Source organism: Neofelis nebulosa, chromosome 8, assembly GCF_028018385.1.
Source record: "Neofelis nebulosa isolate mNeoNeb1 chromosome 8, mNeoNeb1.pri, whole genome shotgun sequence".
NCBI lineage: Eukaryota > Metazoa > Chordata > Mammalia > Carnivora > Felidae > Neofelis > Neofelis nebulosa.
This window is the reverse complement of record NC_080789.1, coordinates 25,909,687-25,935,894: the sequence shown is the minus strand read 5'-3', so window position 1 is coordinate 25,935,894 and position 26,208 is coordinate 25,909,687. Positions and strand designations below refer to the sequence as shown.

Genomic DNA, 26,208 nt, shown 5'->3' with positions numbered 1-26,208 from the left:
GAAGCACTGGGCTTGTGAGTGGCATCAGAGGAAGAGGTAGAGGGGGCAGTCTTGTGGGACTGAAACCTTACCTGTTGTGGGATCTGACACTATCTCCATACAGACAGTGTCAAAAATGAGTTAAACTGTAGGACACCCAGCTGCTGTCAGAGACTTTCTTGTTGATGGGGGGGGGGGGGGGGGGGGAGGGGGAATCCCTACACATTTGGTAACCGGAAGTGTCAGAAGTGAAGTGTCTAGTATGTAAAGGAGACTCCCAAGAGAAACACACAGCAGGGAAGAGTTTTTCCCTACTAGGGAAGAAAGAAACTGAGGGTTTTTTTTCCCCACTTTCATCCACTTTCCATGAGTATGGGCTGTATTTACTGACTCATTTCTAATAAAAAGAACGCAGCATTAAGTGTAGGATGTTACTTCTGAGATTAGGTTTTAAAAGACTGGACTAATGTAACACCATGTTAACTATACTTCCAAAAAAAAAAAAAAAAAAAAAAAGGAAAAATACACACGCACACACGCACACGACTGTGGCTTCCATCTCAGGTGTTCTCTTCACTTGCTCTTAAGAAGCCAGCTGCCACAAGAGATGGCCTTGTGGAGAGGCCCACATGAGTGAGCGCGGAAGCAAATCTCTGAAGTCTGTCTACAGCCACATGAATGAATTTGGCTATGGAGGGGACTGCAGCCTCAAACGATATCTCGAGTGCAGCCTCGTGAAAGACCCTAAACCAGAGGCATCTAGCTAAGTTGCATTCAATTCCTTACCCACAGAAATCATGAGAGATACTGTTTATTGTTTTAAGCTAAATTTAAGATAAAATGGGTAACTGGTACAGTCCCCAAACTCACAACTCGCAGCACTAGCACATTAGTCCAGCAATCAGCCTGCTCCAACACTGCCCCCCTTCCTCATTCTTCACGGCAATGACACAGATGCTTTAAAAATGTAAATCACAGGGGGCTCTTGGATGGCTCAGTCGGTTAAGTGTCTGACTTTGGCTCAGGTCACGATCACCCGGTTCATGCGTTCGAGCCCTGTGTCGGGCTCTGTGTTGACAGCTCAGAGCCTAGAGCCTGCTTCGGATTCTGAGTCTCCCTTTCTCTGCTCCTTCCCCACTCATGCTTTGTCTCTCTCTCTCTCTCAAAAATAAAATAAAATGGTCAACAGACACACAAAAAGATGCCCAACATCATTAATCATCAGGAAAATGCAAATCAAAACCAAATGAGGTATCATCTTAGAGCTGTCAGAATGGCTAGCAACAAAAAGATGAGAAATAACAAGTGTTAGCGAGGATATGGAGAAAAAGGAACTCTTGTGCACTGTTGGTAGAAATAAAATTGGTACCACTACAGTGGAAAACAGTATGGAGCTTCCTCAAAAAATTAAAAATTAAATTACCATATGATCCAGTAATTCCACTACTGGATACTCACCCAACAAAAACAAAAACACTAATTGAAAAAGATATATGCACCCCTACGTTAAGTGCAGCATCATTTACAATAGCCAAGCCATGGAAGCAACTCAAGTGCCCATCCAAAGATGAATGGACAAAAAAGATGTGGTGTACAAATGCAGCAGAATATTACTCGGTCATAAAAAAAGGAATGTGATCTTACCATCTATGACAACAGATGGGACAGACCCAGAGGGTATTATGTTCAGCAAAATAAGTCAGACTGGAAAAGACAAATACCATATGATTTCACATATAAGTAACTAAAATATACAAAACATACAAAAAACAAAACAAACAAAAAGCAGAAATGGACCCATAAATACAGAGAACAAACTGACGGTTGCCAGAGAGTATGGGGGTAGGGCGATAAGCGATACAGGTGAAGAAGAGCAGGAAAATAAGTTAAGTCAATAAATAAATAAACAAATGGAACAAGCATAGTAATGAATTGTAACTCACTGATTATAACAGGAGTTCATGCTGATACAATAAACGAGTAGACTGAAAGTTTGATGAGTAATGGGATACTTAAATAACTTCAAAGTACCTCTACATAAAATGCTAATTAATTGCAAAGGGAAAACTTTAGAAAGGAGAAACTTCGCAGATATACCCTATTCAAGTGAGAAGATATCATCAGTAATGGGACTAATCAAAATAGGGTGCCACCTAATGGGACACTGCTTCTGTGAAATTTCTGCCAAAGACATAGTCTGAATCTAGTCATGAGAAAACACTTGACAAACCCACACTGAAGGACTTTCTACAATATAACTGGCCTGTAGGGGCGCCTGGGTGGCTCAGTTGGTTAAGCGTCCAACTTCGGCTCAGGTCACAATCTCAGGGTTCGTAAATTCCAGCCCTGCATCGGGCTTTGTGCTGACAGCTCAGAGCCTGGAGCCTGCTTCGGATTCTGTGTCTCCCTCTCTCTCTGCTCCTCCCTGACTCATGCTCTGTCTCTCTCTCTCTCCTTCAAAAATAAATAAAAACATTAAAAAAATAATAACTGGCCTGTAACTTTCAAAAGTGTGAAGGTCATGAAAATTAAGGAAAAGTTAAAGAGACTAGAGAGAAATGAGATCCACATGAAATGCACAATTAGACCCTCTGGCTATAAAAGACATTTGGTGGCACAACTGATGAAAACTAAATGGGACCTGAAGATGATAGGACTCTTAATTTCCTGACTTTGACGGTTAAATTGTGGTTACATAGGAGAATATCCTTGTTTGTAGGAATTACACACTGGGGTATTCAGGACATCCTTTGGGAACTTACTTTGAAATGATGCATATACTTCCAACTCTTCAGGAAGCTTAGGATTGTTCCCAATTAAAAAAAAAAAATTATAAAACAGATCACATCCTACTTTACCTTCCAGTGACTTTCAAAGAAATTTAGGGGAAAAAAAAGCCAAAAAAGCATGGCTTACCACATCTACATGATCCAGGCCCTAGCTATTTCTCCTAGTTACCTAAAATCTCCCCTGCAGTCATTCCATTCCAGCCAAACTGGCCACACTGCTGTTCTTTGAATACATGCAAATATATCTCAACAGACAGGCTTTTGCACTGTGGTTTCTACTGCCTGGAGCTCTTTGTCCCCTTCCCTGGTTTGCTCCCTCCCCTCTTCAAATGTCATTTCCTCAAGGAAGCCTTTTCTAACTTCCAGAGAAGACAGCCACTCCATTACTCTTTATCCTTTTATGAATGCCAGCTTCATATTATCTCCCTTGCATTTACCATTACCTAAAATATAGAATACATTTGTTCTTCTGTCTCCATTCAATGAGAGCAAGAACTCTCATTATTTACTATTGTATTCCCAGTGTCTATAACAGTTCTAGGCATCTGGTAGGTATGCAATAGTTATTTGAAGGTCTCCTGGGTGGCTCCGTTGGTTGAGCATCCAAATGCAGCTCAGGTCATGACCTCACGGTTCGTAAGTTCAAGCCTCGGGTCGGGCTCTGTGCTGACAGCTCAGAGCGTGGAGCCTGATTTGGAGTTTGTGTCTCCCATTCTTTCTGCCTCTCCCCTGCTCTCTCTCTCTCTCTCTCTCTCTCTCTCTCTCTCTCTCTCAAAAATAAGTAAACATTAAAAACCAAACAAACAAAAATAGTTATCTGAATAACAATGATAAACTGTTTGCTATTCGCTACTTTGTATATAATACCTGTCTCTCTAATTAAAACTGAATCGGGGCACCCTGGGAGGCTCAGTCAGTTAGGCTCCAACTTTGGCTCAGGTCATGATCTCATGGTTGGTGAGAGCCCACATTGGGCTCTCTGCTGTCAGCATAGAGCCTGCTTCAGATCCTCTGTCCCCCTCTCTTTCTGCCCCTTCCCTGCTTGCGCTATTTCTCTTTCAAAAATAAACAAACATTAAAAATTAAAAAAAAAAAAAAATCAACCCAACTACAAATTTACTCATGGATCAAATCAAAGGTAAGACTCCACAAATTTAGAATTCCACAATGTATTACACTTAGCAAAGAGGGGGTCTTCTTGAGAAACAAACAGCTAAACTTGTCCGACAACACTTCTCCCTACATCATAAGCCTTTAAGCTTCCCTTATAAACAAGGGTCATCAAAGGTACTCAGCCATTAGGAGGCTGCTCTCCACAAAGAAATTCAGCTTTATATCCTCAATTGTCCTCAGGCACCTGCTGGAATGATGTTATCTTCTACAGCTTTCTACCTCTTTTTCATGTGATCTCAGATCATATAAAAGAACTTGCTTGGCAGAATAGTACTTTTATCTTTTCATAGTTTTTACCACGTTATCATTTCAAATATGTTTCATCACATAATTTAAATCAGTTCCCTCCCGCACCTCCCCTCACATTCTCCCAAAATATAGACCATGAGCGCTGAGTAAAGATGAGTGCTTTGAAGGAAATAGATCTCAATCTATCTGAGATCTGAAACAGATAGCCACAGGTCTTCTGCATCCTCCTAGGACCAATTCCACCCCAAAACAATCAACCAAAGAAATAACTTGGACACCTTACCTCCTAAAGCCAAATTCCACTTTTGAGTCCTGGGTCTCAAATAGTGCCCCTAACATATAAAATGCCCCTCAGTGAAAGTAGACAGCTCTTGATCTAAAATCGCAGTCCCTTGGATCTTAAAAGAATGATACGCTATGGTAACATGTAATATCACTACTGCTTTCTCACAATTACAGCCAATGAGTATAAAGACAATTCATTACAAGCATACCTTGGAGATATTGCAGGCTTGGTTCCAAACTAACACAATAAAGTAAATATTGCAATAAAACAAGTCAAATCAATTTTTGTTTTCCAGTGCATATAAAAGTTATGTTTATACTACACTATAGTCTATTAAGTGTACAACAGTAGTATATCTAAAAAAAAACACAACATAGGCCTTGATTAAAAAATACTTTATTGCTTGCTGAAAATACTAACCATCATCTGAGCTTTTAGGGAGTTTTTAATTTTTTGGCTCATGGAGGGTTCTTGCCTCGAAGTTGATGGCTGCTGACTGACCAGAGTGGTGGGGTGACAGTGGCGATTTCTTAAAATAAGACAACAATGAAGTTTATCACACTGATCCACTCTTCCTTCTCATTAAGGATTTCTCTGTAGCCATGTAATGCTATTTGATAGCCTTTACACACAGTAAAACTTCTTTCAAAATTGGAGTCAATCCTCTCAAGCCTGCCACTACCGTATCAACTAAGTTTATATTATATTCTAAATCCTTTGTCATTTCAACAATCTTCACAGTATCTCTGCCAGTAGATTCTAGATCAACAAACCACTTTCTTTGCTCATCCATGAGAAGGAACTCCTCATCCATTCAAGTTTGATCATAAAACTGCAACAATTCAGTCACGTCTTCAGGCTCCACTTCTCGTTCTCTTGCAGTTTCTACATTTACTTCCATAATTACTTTATCCACTGAAGTGATAAACCCTTCAAAATCATCCATGATCAATGGGTTGGAATCAACTTCTTCTAAACTCCTGTTAATGATGGTATTTTGACCTCTTCCCATGAAATCACAAATGTTTTTAATGGCATCTAGAATGATTGAATCCTTTTGAGAAGATTTTCCATTTACTTTGCCCAGATCCAGCAGAGGCAGCTATAGCCTTATGCAAGGTCTCTCTTAAATAATACTTGAAAATCAAAATTACTCCTTCATCTGTGGGCTAAAGATATTGTGTTAGCAGGTTTGAAACATGAATCTCACTGTACATCTCCATCAGAGCTGCTGGGTAACCAGGTGCATTGACAATGAACACTAATATTTTGAAAGGAATCTTTTTTTCTGAGCAGTAGGTCCCAACAGCAGGCTTAAAATATCCAGTAAACCATGCTGTAAACAGATGTGTGGTCACTCAGGCTTTGTTGTTCCATTGGTAGAGCATAAGATTTAGCATAATTCTTAAGGGCCATGGGATTTTCTGAACAGTGAATGAATATAGGCCTCAACTGAAAATCACCAGCTGCATTAGCCCCTAACAAGAGAGTCAGCCTGTCCTTTGAAGCTCTGAAGCCAGGCACGGACTTTTCTCTAGCTATGAAAGTCCTAGATGGCATCTTCTTCCAATAGAGTGCTGTTTCGTCTACATTGAAAATCTGTTGTTTAGTGTAGCCACCTTCACTAATTATCTTCGCTAGATCTTCTGAATAACTTGCTGCAACTTTCATATCAGCACTTGCTGCAACTTTCATATCAGCACTTGCTGCTTTACCTTGCACTCTTGTTATGGAAACAGTGTCTTTCCTTAAACTTTATGAACCAAACTCTGCTAGCTTCACTTTTCTTTTGCAGCTTCCTCACCTCTCAGCCTTCACAGAATTGAAGAGGTAGGGATTTGCTCTAGACTAAGCTTTGGCTTAGGAAATGCTGTGGTTGGTTTGATCTTCTGTCCAGAACACAAAAACTTACTCCGTATCAGCAATAAGGCTGTTTCACTTTCTCATCATTCTTGTGTTCACTGGAGTAGCACTTTTAACTTCCTTCAAGAACTTTTCTTTTGCATTCACAACGTGGCTAACTGTTTGACACAAGAGGCCTAGCATTCAGCCTATCTTGGCTTTCAACATGCCTTCCTCACTAAGCTTTATCACTTTTAGCTTTTGATTTAAAGTGACAGGGGCGCCTGGGTGGCTCAGTCGGTTAAGCGTCCGACTTCAGCTCAGGTCACGATCTCGCGGTCCGTGGGTTCGTGCCCCGCGTCGGGCTCTGGGCTGATGGCTCAGAGCCTGGAGCCTGCTTCTGATTCTGCGTCTCCCTCTCTCTCTGCCCCCTCCCCTGTTCATGCTCTGTCTCTCTCTGTCTCAAAAATAAATAAACGTTAAAAAAAATTTTTTTAAAAAAATAAAGTGACAGATGTGTGCTCACTTCAGCAGCACATGTAATAAAGTGACAGATGTGCAACTCTTCCTTTCTCTTGAACACTCAAAGGCCTTTGAAGGGTTATTGATTGGCCTAATTTCAATATTGTGTTTCAGGGAACAGGGAGGCCTGGGGAGAGGAAGACAGGGGAATGGCCAGTTGGTGGAGCAGTCTGAACATAACATTTACTAAGTTCACCATCTTATATAGGTGTGGTTCATGGCACCCCAAAAGAATTACAACAGTAAGCTCAAAGATCACTTGATTACGGGTCACCATAACAAACATAAAAATGAAAAGTTTGAAATATTATGAGAATTACCAAAATGTGATACACAGACACAATGTGAGCATATGGTGTTGGAAAAATGGCACTGACAGACTTGCTCATGGCAGGGTTGCCTCAAACCTTCAATTTGTAAAAAACTTCTCTGATTTGTGCAGCACAGTAAAGCAAAGCATAATGAAACTAGGTATGTCTGCATCATGGCCTTCAAACTACATCACTGATATAGGTCAATGCTCCTAATTTGTCCAAGTAGTAGAAGCTGAGAACTGGTTGTAGGTGAAATGTGATATATGTGCTTAATTCACCATATATATATTTTTAAAATTTACTTAAATTCAAGTTAGTTAACAACACAGTGCAGTACTGGTTTCAGTAGTTCACAATATACTCTTAAAAAACCGTTCTGTTCAATCAAGTAGCCTATTTAATTTAAATAAAATAAAAACTTTAATTCGGTCACATTAGTTAAATTTCACAGTGTCCCGGGCCAGATGTGACTAGTGGCTACCTTATTGAACAGCACAAACATATAATATTTCTATGATCATGAAAAGTTCTACTGGATAGTGCCGTATTTAGGGTGACAAATATTTTAAATTAATACTTAAAAAACAAGAAATTTCACCATTGAAATACACATTTCCACTTTCTCTTGAAAAATCCTAATCTAGAAACCGTTGACCAAATTCTCAGCTGATGGAACCAGGGAGTGATGAATAGCACTGCTGCCCTCTTTGATGGAATGTGTGCTTTTCAGTCCTTTACAGTCCCCACTACTCCCTACTGTCTCACACTGTACTTCATTAACTTATGTTATATGCCTGGATTTCTAATTGAGTCTTTATGAATACCCTTGAGATTATTCCAGTTCCTACACAACAGAGCCTCAAGCAGTTTCTGATGATCAAAGTTCAATTAAATAAAATGTCACAGGAAATCTAATACACTTATTTCTAGTTTTCTGGTGAAATTTTCTAGACAAACTATAACAGATACCTAGAGTTTAATTATGTATCAAACAAGTGGTATTATTTTAGCAATCTATGAAACAGATAGGAGTACTTTGCTTTGAAATATTTTACACAAAATTTGATAATCCACGTAAGACCATTTAGAATTTTATTTCAAAACAGATATATTATAAAATTACTTTTTAGAGACCTAAGGAATTTGAGGGCTCTCATTTTACAGATGAAAAAACTAAGCCCCAGAGAGGTTAAGGAACTTGCTTAAAGTCCAATTGCCAAATATTCAGAGTCAGAATTCGTTTTGCTTTTCCCTTCACCCATAGCCACGTGATAATGTGGCATACTGTTTTTCCCCAAAGACAGCCACACCATCATATACGCCAACGTGTAATGTGATGTTGACATGCCTCCATTAAGACACAGGGTTTATGTTCTCTTTCATTAAGCTTGGGCAGAGTTTTCAAACTGCCTCAACCAACGGAATGCAGAAACAATACAGGATAATTTCCAAGACTAAGTCAGTTAAGGCCACATGGCTTTTGCCTGGTGCTTTCTCTTAGAGCACTTGCCTGAAGCAGTGCAGGCCACCGGAGGGTGTACCAGCCCAAAGCCCCAGCTGTGCTCCCTGGTGACACCCAGCACCCGCTGCCAGATACCAAATGAACAAGTCTTCAGATGATTCTTGTATCCAGCCTTTGAGTCTTCAACCTGACATGCTAGAGCCGAGATAAGCTAGTCTGACTATGACTTGCCTAAACTCCTGACCCATAAGAACTGAGAAATAAATGCTTGTTGTTTTAAGACCGTAAGTTTTAGGGTTATTTGTTACACAGTCACTGTAACTAGGACAGACGCTTTCATATCACTGACTGTTTTACAAACAGATATTCAATAAATATTAGTGTAATGAAACAAATATTGCCAAGCCAAATAAAATAACATGTTGACTTAGCTTACCATTCAGGGGGCACCATGCTTCCATCCACATCCCAAAACGTGTTCTTGCCATTCATTTCAGTTGTATATATAACCCATCGGTGACGACCTGGGTGGAAAGATCAACATTTATAAAGATGTGAGGAAATAAACACAACCTTAAAAAAAAAAAAAGTATAATTCTATATCAAAGAAGACTTTTTTTTTTTTAATAAGAGACTTTTATGTGCTTTCACATAAAAGAAACGTTAAAGGAATAGCACCCCGGGTATATCAGTGAGGACAAGCCTCAGGAAGTGTATCGCAAGCTTTCATCAATAGCCCGGCAGCTGCCAGAGCAAAATCCCTACACTGGGACTCAGCCTCACTCTATGGGTGGGACTCAGGCATTTCCCACAGTGGAGAACTCTTGCTTCTCCCCCTGTACCGCTGCCAAGGGAGTAGAGGGGAAAGTAAAGGAGTGTGTTTCCAACTGTTAAGGGTATTCAGGAAATAAAGTGTTCTTCCTGAAACTGGGGCAGGAGAAATGTATTCACAGCAATCATACTTGAATTATATGTTTCCATATAAATATTTTTAAATGACCACCAGAGATCCTCTTGGAAACTGGTGATCACAAATAATAAGCAAACATTATAAATGATGGTTAGATAAATAGGATAGCTCCTGTCACCAAAACAGTATGGCTGCATTTTTTTATTTAACAAATTTCTGTGAAATAGTTGGGGATCTAACTACAATTTACACAACTGTTTCTTGGAGCACCTTGGTGGTTCAGTCAGTTAAGAGTCTGACTCTTGGGGCGCCTGGGTGGCGCAGTCGGTTAAGCGTCCGACTTCAGCCAGGTCACGATCTCGCGGTCCGTGAGTTTGAGCCCCGCGTCAGGCTCTGGGCTGATGGCTCGGAGCCTGGAGCCTGTTTCCGATTCTGTGTCTCCCTCTCTCTCTGCCCCTCCCCCGTTCATGCTCTGTCTCTCTCTGTCCCAAAAATAAATAAAAAACGTTGAAAAAAAAAAAAAAAAGAGTCTGACTCTTAATTTTGGCTCAGGTCATGATTTCATGGTTAGTAAGTTCAAGCCTCACACTGGGCTCTGCAGTGACAGCATGGAGCCTGCTTGGGATTCTGTCTCCCTCTCTCTGCCTCTCTCCTGTTTGTTATCTCTCTCTCAAAATAAATTTAAAAAATAAACTTTAAATAAATAAATAACTATTTCTATTGGGTCCTTTAGTTGAGCATCAACCTGGATTCTAATCAATACTCTGTCACTTATTATTAATGAGTTTTAGGCAAATTTTATGAGCCTCAGTTTCTTTACCTATTAAAAGTGGATGAATACAGGGCAGTTGGCTGGCTCAGTCAGTACAGCATGAGACTCTTGAACTCAGGGTTGTGAGTTTGAGCCCCATGATGGGCACAGAGCTTACCTTAAAAAAAAAAAAAAAAAAAAAAAAAAAAAAAAAGTGGGAGGGTGCTGCCTGGCTGGCTGAGTTGGTGGAGCATGGGACTCTTGATCTCAGGGTTTTAAGTTCAAGATCCTCACTGGATGTAGAGGTTATTGAAAAATAAAATCTTTAGGAGCAACCGGGTGGCTCAGTTGCTTAAGCGTCCAACTCTTGGTTTCAGCTCAAGTCATGATCTCATGGTTCACGGGTTTGAGCCCTGAGTCCAGCTCTGTGCTGACAGTGCACAGCCTGCTTGGGATTCTCTCTCTCCCTCTCTCTCTCTGCCTGCCCATCCCCTGCTTGAATAAATAAAAAACATTAAAAAAATCTTTAAGAAAATGTTTTTTAAAAAAATCTTAAAAAACAAAAGTAGAGGATTATACTTACATCTTAAGGTTGCTATGAAAATTAAATATCACACAGACACCTAGTTTAGCATTGGGCAAAAAAGCGCATAATATTAATTCCTTCCACCCCTCCCTTATTGCCCCTAACCCCACAAATAGAAAATACTGAATTCATCCCTATAATGGGTTTTAAGGCAATAAACAAAAAGCAATCTGCATTTACTTTACAGAATTTTCCCGGGTAAATACATAATCAACAAACATCAAGGAATGCTATTTAAATATGACCTTCTCAGGGCACCTGGGTGGCTCAGTCAGTTAAGTGTCCAACTTCAGCTCAGGTCATGATCTCACAGTTTGTCAGTTCAAGCCCCCAATCTGGCTCTCTGCTGTCAGCGCAGAGCCCACTTCTATCCCCCTCTCTGCCCCTTTCCAGATCATGCTTGTGCACATGCTCTCTCTCTCTCAAAAATAAATAAACATTTTAAAAAGATAAAAATAGGTGCACCCGGGTGGCTCAGTTGGTTAGGCGTCCGACTTTGGCTCACGTTATGGTCTCACGGCTCATGAGTTCAGACCCCGCGTCAGGCTCTATACTGACAGCTCAGAGCCTGGAACCTGCTTCAGATTCTGAGTCTCCCTCTCTCTGCCCCTCCCCACTCATGCTCTGTCTGTCTCTCTTGCAAAAATAAATAAACATGAAAAAAAAAGTCTTGTTAAAAAAAGATCAAAATAAATGTGACCTTATCTATTAAAGGAAATACAGATTTCAAGCGCAACTAAGAGCCTCTGGGGCCCATGCCTTTGAGGGCGCTCCTCTGGCATGCCTGAGCCTCTCCCGGAAGCCACTAGGTTGCTTCTACACCATCCTGGAGCCTTCTCCCAAGCCCTGGATCAAATGGAAACAATAGAGTTTTCTGCAGAAAAAAATAAAATTTCAAGATTTGCTTCTTCCATTAGAGAAATCAATTTTGAGAATAAGTAACTAATAGTAAAGTGTAATCCAATGAGGCAGAGGAATGGGAATGTGAAGGCACATGGAGAAACCTTGGAAAAGATTTCACAGTTAGGCCATGATGACAGAGAAGAGCCTTAACAATCTCACAATATATACATCAAAATTTTAAATGCGCATACTTAGACTCAGCAATTCCACTCCTAGGAATTTATTCTTGGAATATTTAAACAAATGAATGTGGATGTAGTTACCAGCAAGTCACTGCAGCATTGTTTCTAATAGCAAAAGGTTGAAGGCAATCAATCTAAATGTCTATCAATAGTGAAGTGTTTGAAAAAATAACGATTCTTCCATACAGCTGAGAACTGTGTTGCTATTAAAATGAATGTTGCTGGACGCCTGGGTGGCTCAGTCGGTTGAGCACTGGACTTTGGCTCAGGTCATGATCTCACAGTCTGTGAGTTCAAGCCCAGCATCGGGCTTTGCCCTGACAGTGAGGAGCCTGTTTGGAACTCTCTGTCCCAATCTCTCTCCACCCCTCCCCTACTCACTCTCTCTCTCTCAAACAAAAACCAACATAAAAAAAAAAAAAAAAAAAAAAAAAAGAATGCTAAATTTTTTTTAAATGAAAAAACACAAACAAATATCCAAAGAATGCTGTAGATATAGCCAACTTAGTAATATGGAGAAATGGGCCATTATTTTTAAGTAAAAATATTTCTGTTTACACACAACATACATAATCCCATGAAATTAAAAAGAAAGTGTATGTTGGTTTATACACTCATTAAAGAAGCTCCTAGTATATTATAGGAATTTCTATATTATAGAAAACAGAGTCAAATCCAGTCTCAATCTCACTCCCATTATTTATATCAAAAAGTATTGTACTCACCAAAAAATTGCTTGTTGTCCTCATAGTATTTGTTTCCATATTTGTCTTCCCCCACTAATGTACCAACCCTCACATCATTTGCCCTGTTAATATCAAAAGAAAACATATTTTAGAATGATTCTTTGTTCAAAACACAAAATACAGTGAGTATAACAACTTTCAGTCGGTCAAGGCTGCTGCACCAACGAGAAAAATGAAGAAATCTGGGGATGGTCACTAGTTGTTCACTTCTAGCCTTCATCTCCAGGATTAAGCCACCCACTGTTGAAGAATCAAGCTTTCAGGTAAGAGCTCTAGAATCCCTACTCATGTGGCCCCCAGCACCACGTAGACAGGTAAGACAGATCAAAAAAGACAGACTCAACCGATATGCTTAAATTACACTAAATATACAGACGCAATATCTTCAAGTTACAAGACTACTTTTATCTATTATCCCTACTAGACCTTCAGGACTGGAGTTAGCAAAAACCCTCAGGAAATCAGGAGGCCAAAGTATTTCATCTGAAAATGATTCGAATGTCTCCAGTCTTTCATTCGATTATGGGTCTCCAATTCGGTTTCCGCGAACAATGTTGCTCCCCCAATTCAAAGAATGTGAGGACTAGCAGGGACCATTATAATCTTAACTGCATAGAGGAAACTGAAGGCCAGTGAACGGAAAAACTTTCCCAAGGTCACACTGTGAATACTGGACAAAGCTCACTCCTCTCCAGGAAGCCGGCCGGGCAGCCCACACGCCCTCGACTCTTACAGCTCGGTCTCTAAACCTGGTTTTGATCTTGTCTCAAGGAGACAGCTCCCTCCCCCCCCCCCCACCCCCACAACACACACTTCGTCTTGGGGAAGCCGGGTAGAGACTCGGTGGATTGTCCTTGACAAAAATTGCGAATTCTCCAAGGGGACCCAAGCCCAGGACTCTTTCCAAGAAACCAGCTAACTCAAGTCCAGTCCCGGAGGCCAAGAGCATGGCTCTGGCCACCCACCTGAAGAAAACTCGTAAATAGCCGCGGAGGCCACCGTGGCCGCTGAGCTGCTGCAGCCCGCGTTTCAGGACCTGCAGGAACTCCATCTTGTCCCGTAGGACCAGCCCCCCGGGTGCTACGCTCAAAGTGCACCGGAAGGAAGCGAACACTGCAGCACTGTGCGGACCACAAAAAATTCCGACTCGCGCACGCGCGCGAGATACGCAGAGATGGTTCTACGCATGTGCGGGGCTGGCGCCCCTCTGCGCGACCACTTTACGGTTTCCGGAAAAACGCTCGGCTAGTTTCCCCGGGAAGCAAAGGCGCGATGAACTTTGAACAGCCGTCGGGGTCTTTATTTAGAGCGCGGGGCAGCTGGTGGTGAGCTCATGTAGACTAGGCTTCCGCCGATGGAGGTTCTTTCTTTGGGGACCTCAGTTTCCTCATCTAAAAGGATTGGCTCAGGCTACTTCAGAAATTCTAGCGCAAAGATTCTTAATTTTTTTTAATGTTTATTTATTTTTGACACAGAGAGAGACAGAGCATGAACGGGGGAGGGGCAGAGAGAGAGGGAGACACAGAATCCTAAGCAGGCTCCAGGCTCTGAGCTGTCAGCACAAAGCCCGACGCGGGGCTCGAACCTACAGACTGTGAGATCAAGACCTAAGCCAAAGTCGGGCGCTCAACCGACTGAGCCACCCAGGCGCCCCATCTAGCGCCAAGATTCTTTAGAAACAAAATACCAATAACGAATTCAATATTGAGCACAAATGATATTGAGTACATTCAATACTAAGTACATATACTAGCGTTGTGTCGTTGTGTAAGCAGGGGAGCGAGGAGAAGGTATAGAAAAGTATAAGGTTAAATCTGCTCTCAAGAACTTAGTTGAAAAGTTAAAATTCAAAACTTAAACACTTAAAATATATTAGAAAACTAAATCGTGCATGAGACTTAAAATTGTTAAATAATAAAGAAGGATATTTAATGAATATTATTTATAATTTTCCAGTGGCGATTTTATGATTTTACATAATATGCTTTTAAACCTGTATTCCCATCAATTAATATTCTCCTTGATTCTCAGCTATTTGAGATGAGAAATTTAGTACATGGGCACTTCCTTCACCTCTTCTCATTCTTTCCTCTTCCAGATCTAGTCTGCCATATCATTTCTTTAAAAAGGTCAAGGTTTGTAAGATTTACATTCAAATCTGTAACTGCAAGCTTTCATAATTGTCTATAAGAATTTAAAAATTGAAACAATATTATTTCTTGAAAGGACCAAGTAACATGACTAGACCCAGAGAAGGGATTTAATTATATGCTATTAAATCTTCAACCTCAAAGCAGAAACTTCCAAATATCAGGATCAGATTTTTTTAGAGTCCATCAATTCCTCAAAATCATGTCACATTTGAATTTGTTCAATTGTGACTTTTCATGCACTTTTTTGTTTTCAGAAAAATTCCATGTGATACATTTCTATATACCTATGAGCTTTTTAAAAAACAATCATGGCCAGTTGGGGGGGTTGGAACCATAACCATCTGGGTGCACCTGGGTGGCTGTTGAGGGTGGGACTTCAGCTCAGGTCACCATCTCACAGTTAATGAGTTAGAGCCTACATCGGGCTTGATGCTGTCAGTGCAGAACCCACTTCAGATCCTCTGTCCCCCTCTCTGCACCTCCTCCACTCACACTCTCTCAAAAATGAATAAACATTTATAAAAATAAATAACCATCTTACCATTATCTCACCTCAAGAAGTTAATAATTTTTATATAATCAAATATCCTCTGAGGAGTGTTTATATTTCAGCAATTGTTTCATAATATGTATTTTTAAAGATTTTATTTTTTAAGTAATCTCTACATCCAATATGGGCCTTGAACTCACAACCCCAAGATCATGAGTTGCCTGCTCCACTGACTGAGTCAGCCAGGCTCCCCTATAATATTTTTACTTTGTCCAAATAAGGTCCATATATTGTAGCATCTTTTTTTTTTCTTTTGTGTCAAAAAACACAGCATAAAATGGATTACCTTAACCATTTTTTTTTTTTGGGGAAAGGGTGGGGAGGGGAAGAAAGAGAGGGGGACAAGAGGATTGAAACCCTCTCTGTGCTGACAGCAGAGAGCCCTATGCGGGGCTTGAACTCATGAACCGTGAGCTCATGAGCTGAGCCAAAGTCAGATGCTTAACTGACTAAGCCACCCAGGTGCCCTTTGACCCTTCTTAAGTGTACTGTACTTACGCTTACATACAGTTAACACTATACGCACATTGTTGTTCAGCAGATCTCTAGAAACTTTGCATCTTGCAAAACTGAAACTCTGTGTGCATTGAACAACTCCCCTTTCCCTCTATCTCCAACCCCCAGCAACCACCATTCTATCTTCTGTTTCTAAAAGTTTGGTCACTTCAGATCCCTGCTATAAGTAGAATCATGTAGTACTCGTCTTCCTGCAGCTAGCTTATTTTACTGAGCAAAACGTCCTTAAATTTAATCCATGTTGTAGCGTATGTCAGGATTTCCTTCTTTTTAAAGGCTGAATAATATTCTATTGCATGTACATATCACATTTTCTTTATCCATTCATCTTTTGATGGACATTTCAGGTTACTTCTATTGCTTGGCTAATGTAGATAATGCTGCGATAAACATAGGAGTACAAATATCTCTTCCAGATTCTGTTTTCCAGTCTTTTGGATGGATCCCCAGCATACTACGTGTGTTTTCTGCTCTATACCTAGGGAGCCCTTCCCTAGGGTTTCTTGCTTCTTCAAATCTTGGCTCTGTCACTTACTAGCTATACTGGGCAAGTTGCTTAGCTTCTCTAAGCCCTACTTTACTCATTTGTAAAATGGGATTAATAATATTGCCTACATTATGGGATCATTGTGAGGATTAAATAAGAGTAGGCACATAAAATACTTAACCCAGCGCCTGGTATTATTATAAGTACTCAACAAACATTAGTTTGATTAATTACTTAAAAAAATTTTTTTTAGACACAGCACGTGAGCAGAGGAGAAAGGCAGAGGCAGAGAGGGAGAAAATCTTAAGTAGGCTTCACACTCAGTGAGGAGCTCGATAAGGGGTTTGATTTCACAACTGTGAGATAATGACCTGAGCTGAAATCAAGAGTTGGATGCTTAACTGAGCCACCCAGGCACCCCTTGAGGCATTAAAAAAAAAATGTATGTAGGAAATAAAATTTCCCTTTTGACTGATCATTTACTTGGACATAGAATTTTAGGCTCAAAATGAATTCTAGGACATGGAATTCTTATAGAACCTTGGAAATACTGTTCCATTGCCTCCTAATATCTGCTATCATTGATAAAAGTCTTTCTGCCAATTTGATGCAGTGACCCTTGAACAACACAGGTCAGAGATGCTGACCACCTCCCCTCCATGCAGTTGAAAATCCACATATAACTTTTGACTCCCTAAAAACTTAACTACTAATAACCTACTGTTGACTGGAAGCCTTACCGATAATATAAACAGCCAGTTAACACAAGCTTATATGTATTATATAATTTATTCTTACACTAAAGTAAGCTAGAGAAAAGAAAATATCAATAAAATCATAAAGAAAATACATTTACAGTACTGTAAAAAATTGGCATTTAGGGCGGCCGGGTGGCTCAGTCAGTTGAGTGAATTCAGCTCAGGTCATGAACTCATGGTTCATGGGTTCGATCCCCACATCGGGCTCTGTGCTGACAGCTTGAAGCCTGGAGCCTGCTTTAGATTCTGTGTCTCCTTCTCTCTCTCTGCCCCTCCCCTGCTCACACACACACTCTCTCTCTCTCAAAAATAAATACTAAAAAAAATTTTTTAATTGGCATTTAAATGGACCCTTGTAGTTTAAACCTGTGTTGTTCAAGGGTCAACAATTATTTATTCCTTTGCAAGAAACTTGTTTTCAGATTTTTCTGTTTGTCTTTAAAGTTCTGAAATTTCTTGGGGTGCCTGGGTGGCTCAGTTGGTTGAGTGCCCAATTCTTGATTTCTACTCAGGTTGTGGTCTCACGGTCCATGAGTTCAAGCCCCACAGAGGGCTCAGTGCTGACAGTGCAGAATCTACCTTGGATTCTCTCTCTCTCCTTCTCTCTCTGTTCCCCCCCTGTGTGCACTTGCGTGCTGTCTCTCTCACTCTCTCTCTCTCCCTCTCTCAAAATAAGTAAATGAACATTTTTTTTTAAGTTCTGAAATTTCATGTAGATGTATCTTGGGCTTTTTCTGGTTGATCCTTGGTGGAATTCAACAGCATCTTTAAATTTGGAGATGTGTCATTGTTAGTTGTAGAAATTGTTCTTTTGATACTTTCCCCTATCCATTTCTGGAATCTGGATATTAGGTGACTATTTGTCCTTCTGGATCGATCTTTTATGTTTTAAATTTTTACCTGCATATTTTCCATTTCTATGTTCGCATTTTACATTCTGAGCCACTCCTTCACCTTTATGTAGCAGTCCACTAATTTGTTCCTTATGTGGGTGCAGTCAAGACTGTCTTGGTAGATCTTTTTCCATTTCAACATTTTTGTATTTGATTTCAAGGACTCTTTCTTAATGTCTGATTGCTTTTTTTGTCATAGTACCCTGTTCTGATTTTTGTCATTAGATTGATATTAGTTTTATTATTACAGAGCCAAAGAATCCTGGAGAGATATGTAGAATCCATTCAAATAATACTTTACTGCTCATGTGAACAAAAATATTGCCAAAACCCTTCATTCTGTCTTTAACAATCTAATTTGCTGTTTAGCCCTTCCATTTTTTTTCTTTTTAAGAATTTAATACATTGAACATATGTACATGGTCAGAAGAATCATATAGGACTGCTTCCTTATGCAATTTCCAACTCCCAAAATCAGTCTAGGAGTCATTTCAACCATTTAGCTGTCTATTTTGCTATTCACTAACATATTGCTAGATTACATTCTTACATTGTTTCTAGATTTATAAAATTTTAGCTAGAAGATAAGAATTTAGGTCTTTGATAACACCACACACACACACACACACACACACACACACACACACCACATATATTCATGTTCCATTCTCCCAATACAATTTACTGAATTTTCTGGTACGTATCTATTTAAGGGCCAATTTGTGTTTAACAATCTCTGAAGGACTTACTCCCCTCCTCTAGATACAGGAAATTGTAGAAATGTAGAAATGTCTAAGAGTGCTTCATTTTTTTCCCATTTAAGGACTGTTTTTCTATCAAATATTGTGAAATATACATATAAAACTGTCCAATCTTAAAGGTCTACAACCAAGCCTATGAGAACACTATATGTGATGGATTATTTTCCAAAAGTGGCCGCAAAAAAAATTCTGGTTCCTTACATTTTTCCAGAATTTTGCCACTGTCTCATCAAGAGGTATAGTTTATTTTATCTCCCTCTGAACTTGAGAGGCCTTTGTGTCTGCCTCAATGAATAAAATGACACAGAAGCAATGAGGGTGGAACCCTCATGGATGAGATTAGTATCTCCAGAAGAGGTTCCAGAGAGATCCTTAGCCCCTTCCATTATGTGAGGACACTGTGAGAAGTCAGCAATCTGCAACCCGTGGCAAGAAGTCACTAGAACTTGACCAGACTGGCACCCAGATCTCTGACTTTAAGCCTCCAAAACTGTGAGAAATATATGTTTGTTGTTTATAAGCCACCTGTTGTTGAAAGCCAACCTCTGTGCTCCAGAGCCAAAGGATAACACAAAGACATAGTATGGGGACACAGAAGAACGATAGTTTATTACCTTGCCAGGCAAAGGAGGCTGCAGCTGGCTAATGCCTTCAAAAGTGCACACTTGCCCTTTATTATAGGAAAATATAGGATCTGGGCGGTTTTGAGAGGAATCTGGTACATGCTGCCAGCCACATTTGTCATGTCTTTAAGGTGGTTTCACGACCAGTGCTAGTGCTGGCCATCCGAGTCTCGTTACTAAGTATACATTGAGGTCAGCAGATGCCAATACAGATACTGAGTTCCTGGAACAAAGAATTCTACAGAAAAACAAGTGAAAGGGAGGAGGAGGCTTCAAGAATGAGGAAGAGAAAAGTTTGTTCAGTTTAAAGTCAAGCCTTGCCTGGGACGCCTGGGTCGCTTAGTCGGTTAAGCATCCAACTCTTGATTTGGGCCCAGGTCATGATCTCACAGTTCGTGAGTTCTGGTTCTGTGCTGAAAGTGGGGAGCCTGGTTGGGATTCTCTTTCCCTCTCTCTTTGTCCCTCCCTCACTCACACATGCTCTCTCGTTCATTCTCTTTCTCTCAAAATAAATAAACTTTAAAGTCAAGCCCTGCTAAAGTGTTAGCATGTCCATCTTAATTTCCATCCATCTTTACATCTATAGTGGTTTCACACCCAGTCTGGTATTTTGTTAGAGTAGCCCAAACAGAGGAAGACAAGCTAGGTTACAAGACTGTCTGGCTTCTGTCTGTCTCTCCCCTTTCTGTCTCTCTCATCACTTGTGCCAAAGGCCACATGGAAATTATCTTTCATTTCTCACAGAGAGGAGTCCATGTCTATAGCTGAGTAGTTTTCTTAGCCCTTCCCCCACCCCACATAAGTTTAAAGGTTCAAAAGGTCCCTTTTGTACTCTTCTGTATCTTTTAGTCCAAAATGATACAATTGTTACAACTTCTTACAATTTACTTTTTTTAATTATTACATTTACTTATTTTTAAATGTTTATTTATTTTTGAGAGGGGGTGAGAGAGTGGTGGAAGAACACAGAGAGAGGGAGACAGAGAATCCCAAGCAAGCTCCATGCTGTCAGCACGGAGCCCCATGTGGGGCTGGAACTCATGAACCGTGAGATCATGACCTGAGCAGAAACCGAGTCAGAAGCTCAACAGACTGAACCACCCAGGTTCCCCTGTTTATTTATTTTTTTAATTTAAATTTTAGTTAACATACAGTGCAATATTGTTTTTAGGAGCAGAATTCAGTGATTCATCACTTACATACAACACCCAGTGCTTATCACAAGTACCCTCCTTAGTATCCATCACCCATCTAGCCCATCTCCCACCAATCTCCCTCCAATAACCCATAGTTTGTTCTCTATTATTAAGAGTCCCTTGTGGTTTGTTTCCCTCTTTCCTGTTTTCTCCCCTCCTTCCCATATGTTCATCTGTCGTTTCTTAAATTCCACATATGAATGTAATCATATGGTATTTGTCTTTCCCTGATTGACTTATTTTGCTTAGCATTATATATTCTACCTCCATCCATGTCATTGCAAATGGCAAGATTTCATTCTTCTTGATGGCTGAGTAATATTCTATTGTATATATTTATCCATTCATCAGTTGATGGACATTTGGGCTCTCTCCATAGTTTGGCTATTATTGATAATGCTGATAAAAACATTGGGGTGCATGTACTCCTTCAAATCTGTATTTTTTTAATCCTTTGGGTTAATATCTAATAGTGCAATTGCTGTAGTTCTATTTTTATTTCTTCAGGAAACATCACACTGTTCTCCAGAATGGCTGCACCAGTTTGCATTCCCACCAACAGTGCAAGAGGGTTCCCTTTTCTCTGCATCCTCACCAAAACCTGTTGTTTGTGTTGTTAATTTCAGCCCTTCTGACAGGTGTGAGGTGATATCACATTGTGGTTTTAATTTGTATTTCCCTGATGATGAGTGATGTTGAGCATCTTTTCATGTGTCTGTTAACTATCTGGATGTCTTCTTGGGAAAAGTGTCTATTCATGTCTTTTGCCCATTTCTTAACTGGACTATTTGTTTTCTGGATGTTGAGTTTGATAAGTTCTTTAAAGATTTTGGATACTCTTTATCAGATATGTCGCTTGCAAATATCTTCTCCCATTTTGTCGGTTGCCTTTCAGTTTTATTGTTTCCTTCACTATGCAGACGCTTTTTATCTTGATGAAGTTCCAATAGTTCCTATTTGCTTTTGTTTCCCTTACCTCGGCAATGTGTCTAATAAGTTCCTGAGGCCGAGGTCAAAGAGGTTGCTGCCCATTTTCTCCCCTAGGATTTTGATGGTTTCATGTCTCACATATAGGTCTTTCATTCATTTTGAATTTATTTTTGTGTATGATGTTAGCAAGTGGTCCAGTTTCTTTTTTTTTTTTTAATTTTTTTTTTAACGTTTATTTATTTTTGAGACAGAGAGAGACAGAGCATGAACAGGGGAGGATCAGAGAGAGGGAGACACAGAATCTGAAACAGGCTCCAGACTCTGAGCTGTCAGCACAGAGCCCGACGCGGGGCTCAAACTCACGGACCATGAGATCATGACCTGAGCCGAAGTCAGCCGCTTAACCGACTGAGCCACCCAGGCACCCCAGACGTGGTCCAGTTTCATTCTTCTGCATGTCGCTGTCCAGTTTTCCCAGCACCATTTTGTTGAAGAGACTTTTTTCCATTGGATATTCTTTCCTTTTTGTCAAAAATGAGTTGACCATATAGTTGTGGGTCCATTTCTGGGGTTTCTATTCCATTCCATTGATCTATGTGTCTGCTTTTGTGCCAGTACCATACTATCTTGATGACTACAGCTTTGTGATATAGCTTGAAATCTGAAATCATGATGCCTCTAGTTTTTTCTTTTTCAGTGTTGCTTTGGCTATTTGGGGGTCTTTTGTGGTTCCATACAGATTTTAGGATTGTTTGTTCTAGCTCTGGTGGTATTTAGAAAGAGATTGCATTAATTGTGTAGATTGCTTTGGGTAGTAGACACATTTTAACAATGCTTGTTCTTCCAATCCATGACCATTGAATGCTTTTCCATTTCTTTGTGCCCTCTTCAATTTCTTTCTATAGTTTTCAGAATATAGATCTTTTACCTCTTTAGTGGAGTTTATTCCTAGGTATCTTATTGTTCCTTATGTATCAATTTATGAACAACTCTATGAGACAAAGACCCATCAGGAAATCTTGTCAAGATGGGCTCTTCTCTACACTGGGCTTCTACTGAGGCTGCTGAGCTATATCCTTTCTCAAGAGTGGCTGCAACATTTCTGGTTCTGCATGCTCTTCCAGATGTTTGCCACTCCTGCACAACAGCCACTATCAACCTCCAGATGTGTGTGATTCCAAAAATTCCAACCCCTGCCCTTTGAGCTGACCCAGCTGTGACTGTAATGGAGCAGAAAAGTGGTCCATGCCAAGCTCTAACCTCATTGTAGATTCCTAAGCATAACAAGTATTTTAAATCACTAAGTTTGAGTGGTTTGTTACAAAGCAAGAGAATTAAACACTATTAATGCTTTGAAAGCCCCTTGTATGTTCCTCGTTTGTATCTTCTTCCTAACCCTCTAGAAGTAACTAGTATTCTAAATTAAGTACTAATAGGGGTGCCTGGGTGGCTCAGTAGGTTAAGCAGCTGGCTCTTGGTTTCAACTCGGGTCATGATTTCACAGTCCGTGAGTTGGAGCCTTGCAGCAGGGTCTGGGCTGACAGCCAAAACCTGCTTGGGATTCTATCTGCCCCTCTGGTGCTTGTTTTCTCTCTCACTCTCAAAATAAATAAGCTTAAAAAAACTAAGTACTAATAATCCCTCACTTTTTATTGATTTTTAAGTTTTATTTAAGTAATCTCTACACCCAACATTGAGCTTGAACTGAGGACCCTAAGATCAAGAGTCACACGCTCTTCCAACTGAGCCAGCCAGGTGCCCTTCCTTTGTTTTTTAAGTTAATTTCACCACATATATCAGTAACTCTCAACAATGTTATTGTATTTACCTGTTTTCAATAAACGGTTAAATCATACTTTTGGGCTTGCTTTTTTGTACATGACTTTTGGGATTCATTGACATTGGTATTTTGTTCCTTTTTGTGTGTTACATAATAGGCCATTGGGTGTTTGCACTGCAATTTACTTATTCATTCTCCTGTCAATGGGTATTTGGACAGTTTTCCTTTTTTTTTTTTTTTTTTTTTTTTTGCTCTTACAGTGCAGACATGAAGACTTTAGTATGCCTCCTGGCACATGTACAAGAGCTTCTGTAGGGTAAATAAGCAGATATGTGCACATACTTTACAATGTAATGTAAATTTACTTTCTGGAGATGGTTATTATCAACAGACACTCCCACCTTCAACACACATCCTGTTGCTTCACATACTCTGCACTTGGTAATTCAACTTCAAATTCTATCATTCCAGTGTGTTTCTGCCTGTTTAACAGACTTTTAATAATCTCTTATTTCCCCTTCCCAAGTAGATGCTGCAAATCCTAGAGCATTCTGGAGGATGTGTGGTGCAAATCAGGCTGCTTCTCAGCTTTCTCTACTGTAGGCTAAGTCAGCCTTCTCAGGTTTGCTAAAATGATCACCACTAATGTGTTTTCCAGCATTCAAAATTTTGTGGCTTTCATTTATTTCTCTCCCATTATTTTTGTCTTTATGAGATAATGCCTTGAACAAACTTTTGGCTGTTTTAATGATGTCTAAGGGAGTTAGAATTAAATGTATGTGTTGGAGGCTTGATCTTCCACCATGGATTTTTAAAATTTGTTTTTCATTTCTAAATATTGTTTTGGCTTGTTTTCATAATTTACTTGGTCTTTTTTGCTATTCCCTTTTCTTGCTTACTTTCTGATCCTATTTTTTTCCCCTTAAAACCTATCATAATTATAATCTGGATGTGACAATTTCAGTATCTCACGCTGTCTTTCAGGGTCTATGTGTCGTGCTTATCTCTGACTTGTTCAAGTGGCTTGTTTCCTTGTGTTTGGTAATTTCATCATCTCATATGGGTGAGCTTCATTAGGGGTGAGGTTCTAAATTACGGGTCAGCAAACTATTCCCCAAGGGCCAAGTTTGGTCCATTACCTGCTTTTGTAAGTGTTCTACTACACTATAGCCAGGCCCGTTCATTTATGGACTGTCTATAGCTGCTTTTGCACAATAGAGTTGACTAGTTGCTAGACACTGGATGGCCCACAAAGTAAAACAAATATTTACTTCCTGGCCCTTCACAAAAAAGTGTGCCAACTTCTGATCTAAATTATGGATATTTTTTTTGGGGGGGGGGCCTGGGTGGCTCAGTTAAGCGTCCAATGTTGGCTCAGGTCATGATCTCGTGGTTGGGGAGTTCATGCCCCCACGTTGGGCTCTGTGCTGAAAGCTCAGAGCCTGGAGCCTGCTTCAGATTCTGTCTCCCTCTCTCTCTGCCCCTCCTCCACTCACACTCTGTCTCTGAAGAATAAATGTTAAAAAAAAAAATTACGGATACTTTTTCCAGAAAAGATGCCTATTTGCTTCTGCCAGAACAGGGAGTGGGGTAGGGGGTGAGGGGCAGAACTCAGGACCTACACCAACTTTAGGCTTCTTTGAAAACTCATGTCAGACTCATGAGCCCAGCAACAGATCAAAGGCCTTCACGGTACCTACTGATTCCACTATATTGCTAGAAGCAGCAATATGGTATCTTCTCCGACTATATTGTTCTGATATTAAGACAGTAAGGATCTTTTTCATTTAAAGCATGGATCCTTTCAACCTAGGGACACATATCCCTTCGTGGACCTTTCCTTGTATTATCTAATAATTTCCTTACCTCAAGCCTTTGTTTTCTTTCTTTAACTCTTGTTATTATAAAATGTTAGGCCTCCTGATTTGATGCTCTAATTTTATTTTTTCTTACTTTATCTTTTGGTTATACTTTCAGGGGGAGTTTCTCAAAAACTTTATCTTCCAACCCTTCTAATGAATCACTTTGGCTATCATTTTTAATTTCCAGGGACAGTTACTTGCCCCAAATTTCCCTTTTCTTTAATGTTTATTCATATTTGAGAGAAAGAGAGAATGTGAGCGGGGGAGGGGCAGAGAGGGAGGACACACAGACCAAATTTCCCTTTTCAAAGCATCCTGTTCTCATTTAATGGATACAACATCTTTCAAAATATTACCTCTGGAAGTGGGTATTTTTCTTTAAAAATATTTTTTAATGTTTTTTTTTGAGAGAGAGAGACAGAGCATGAGCAGGGGAGGGGCAGAGACAGAGGAAGATACAAATCTGAACCAGGTTCCAGGCTCTGAGCTGTCAGCATAGAACTCACAGTGAAATCATGACCTGAGCTGAAGTCAGATGCTTAATCAACTGAGCCACCCAGGTGCCCCTGGAGGTGGATGTTTTTCTGATCCCTGGATTATATTTGCCTCCCCTGGGACCTAAGAATGTCTGTTCTTTTAGGTACTGGAGATTTTCCTCAATTATCTAGTGATCCTGGTTCTAAATTCATATTTAACAGTAGGTACTAAAGATCTGAACAGAAACCCCACGTATATGTATGTATGTATGTATGTATGTATATATGTGTGTGTATATGTATGTTTATATATATACATATATATAATTTGGAAATTAGTTTGGCTTCACTGAAGAGTGATAAAGTAGCAAAGAGGCTTTTCATCAAGGTACAACAAAAAGTGAGTACCTGGAGATCTTTTCTCTAAGGCCAATTAATTTCTCTGAAGAAAAAAATCCTGGCAGAGAAGCCTATTCCAATGGCCAGCATTGTGGGAACATGATTAGGGAGCCCATATTCAGAATGCAGA

At 40.0% G+C, this 26,208-nt stretch overlaps 1 protein-coding gene and 1 long non-coding RNA gene across 3 annotated transcripts in view; one reads left to right on the top strand and one right to left on the bottom strand.

The window, feature by feature from the left end:
• The window catches only part of NDUFA12 (NADH:ubiquinone oxidoreductase subunit A12), a 29,630-nt gene extending 15,797 nt beyond the window's left edge, over positions 1–13,833 (bottom strand). The window contains exons 1-4 of one of the 2 annotated variants that reach the window (XM_058741769.1): positions 13,660–13,833; positions 12,674–12,756; positions 9,053–9,140; positions 6,828–6,967 (exon numbers count right to left, since the gene is read on the bottom strand). In XM_058741769.1, coding sequence (XP_058597752.1) covers positions 6,841–6,967; positions 9,053–9,140; positions 12,674–12,756; positions 13,660–13,745 — 384 coding nt within the window. In that variant the 5' untranslated portion in view covers positions 13,746–13,833 and the 3' untranslated portion in view covers positions 6,828–6,840. Of the gene's footprint in view, positions 1–6,827; positions 6,968–9,052; positions 9,141–12,673; positions 12,757–13,659 lie in introns of those variants that run through there. The other variant, XM_058741768.1, reaches the window with a different exon arrangement.
• On the top strand, positions 13,766–14,630 carry LOC131519074 (uncharacterized). Its single transcript, XR_009265440.1, has 2 exons — positions 13,766–14,019; positions 14,170–14,630. It is a non-coding gene; the product is annotated as an uncharacterized LOC131519074 (long non-coding RNA).
• The last annotated feature ends 11,578 nt before the right edge of the window (positions 14,631–26,208 follow it).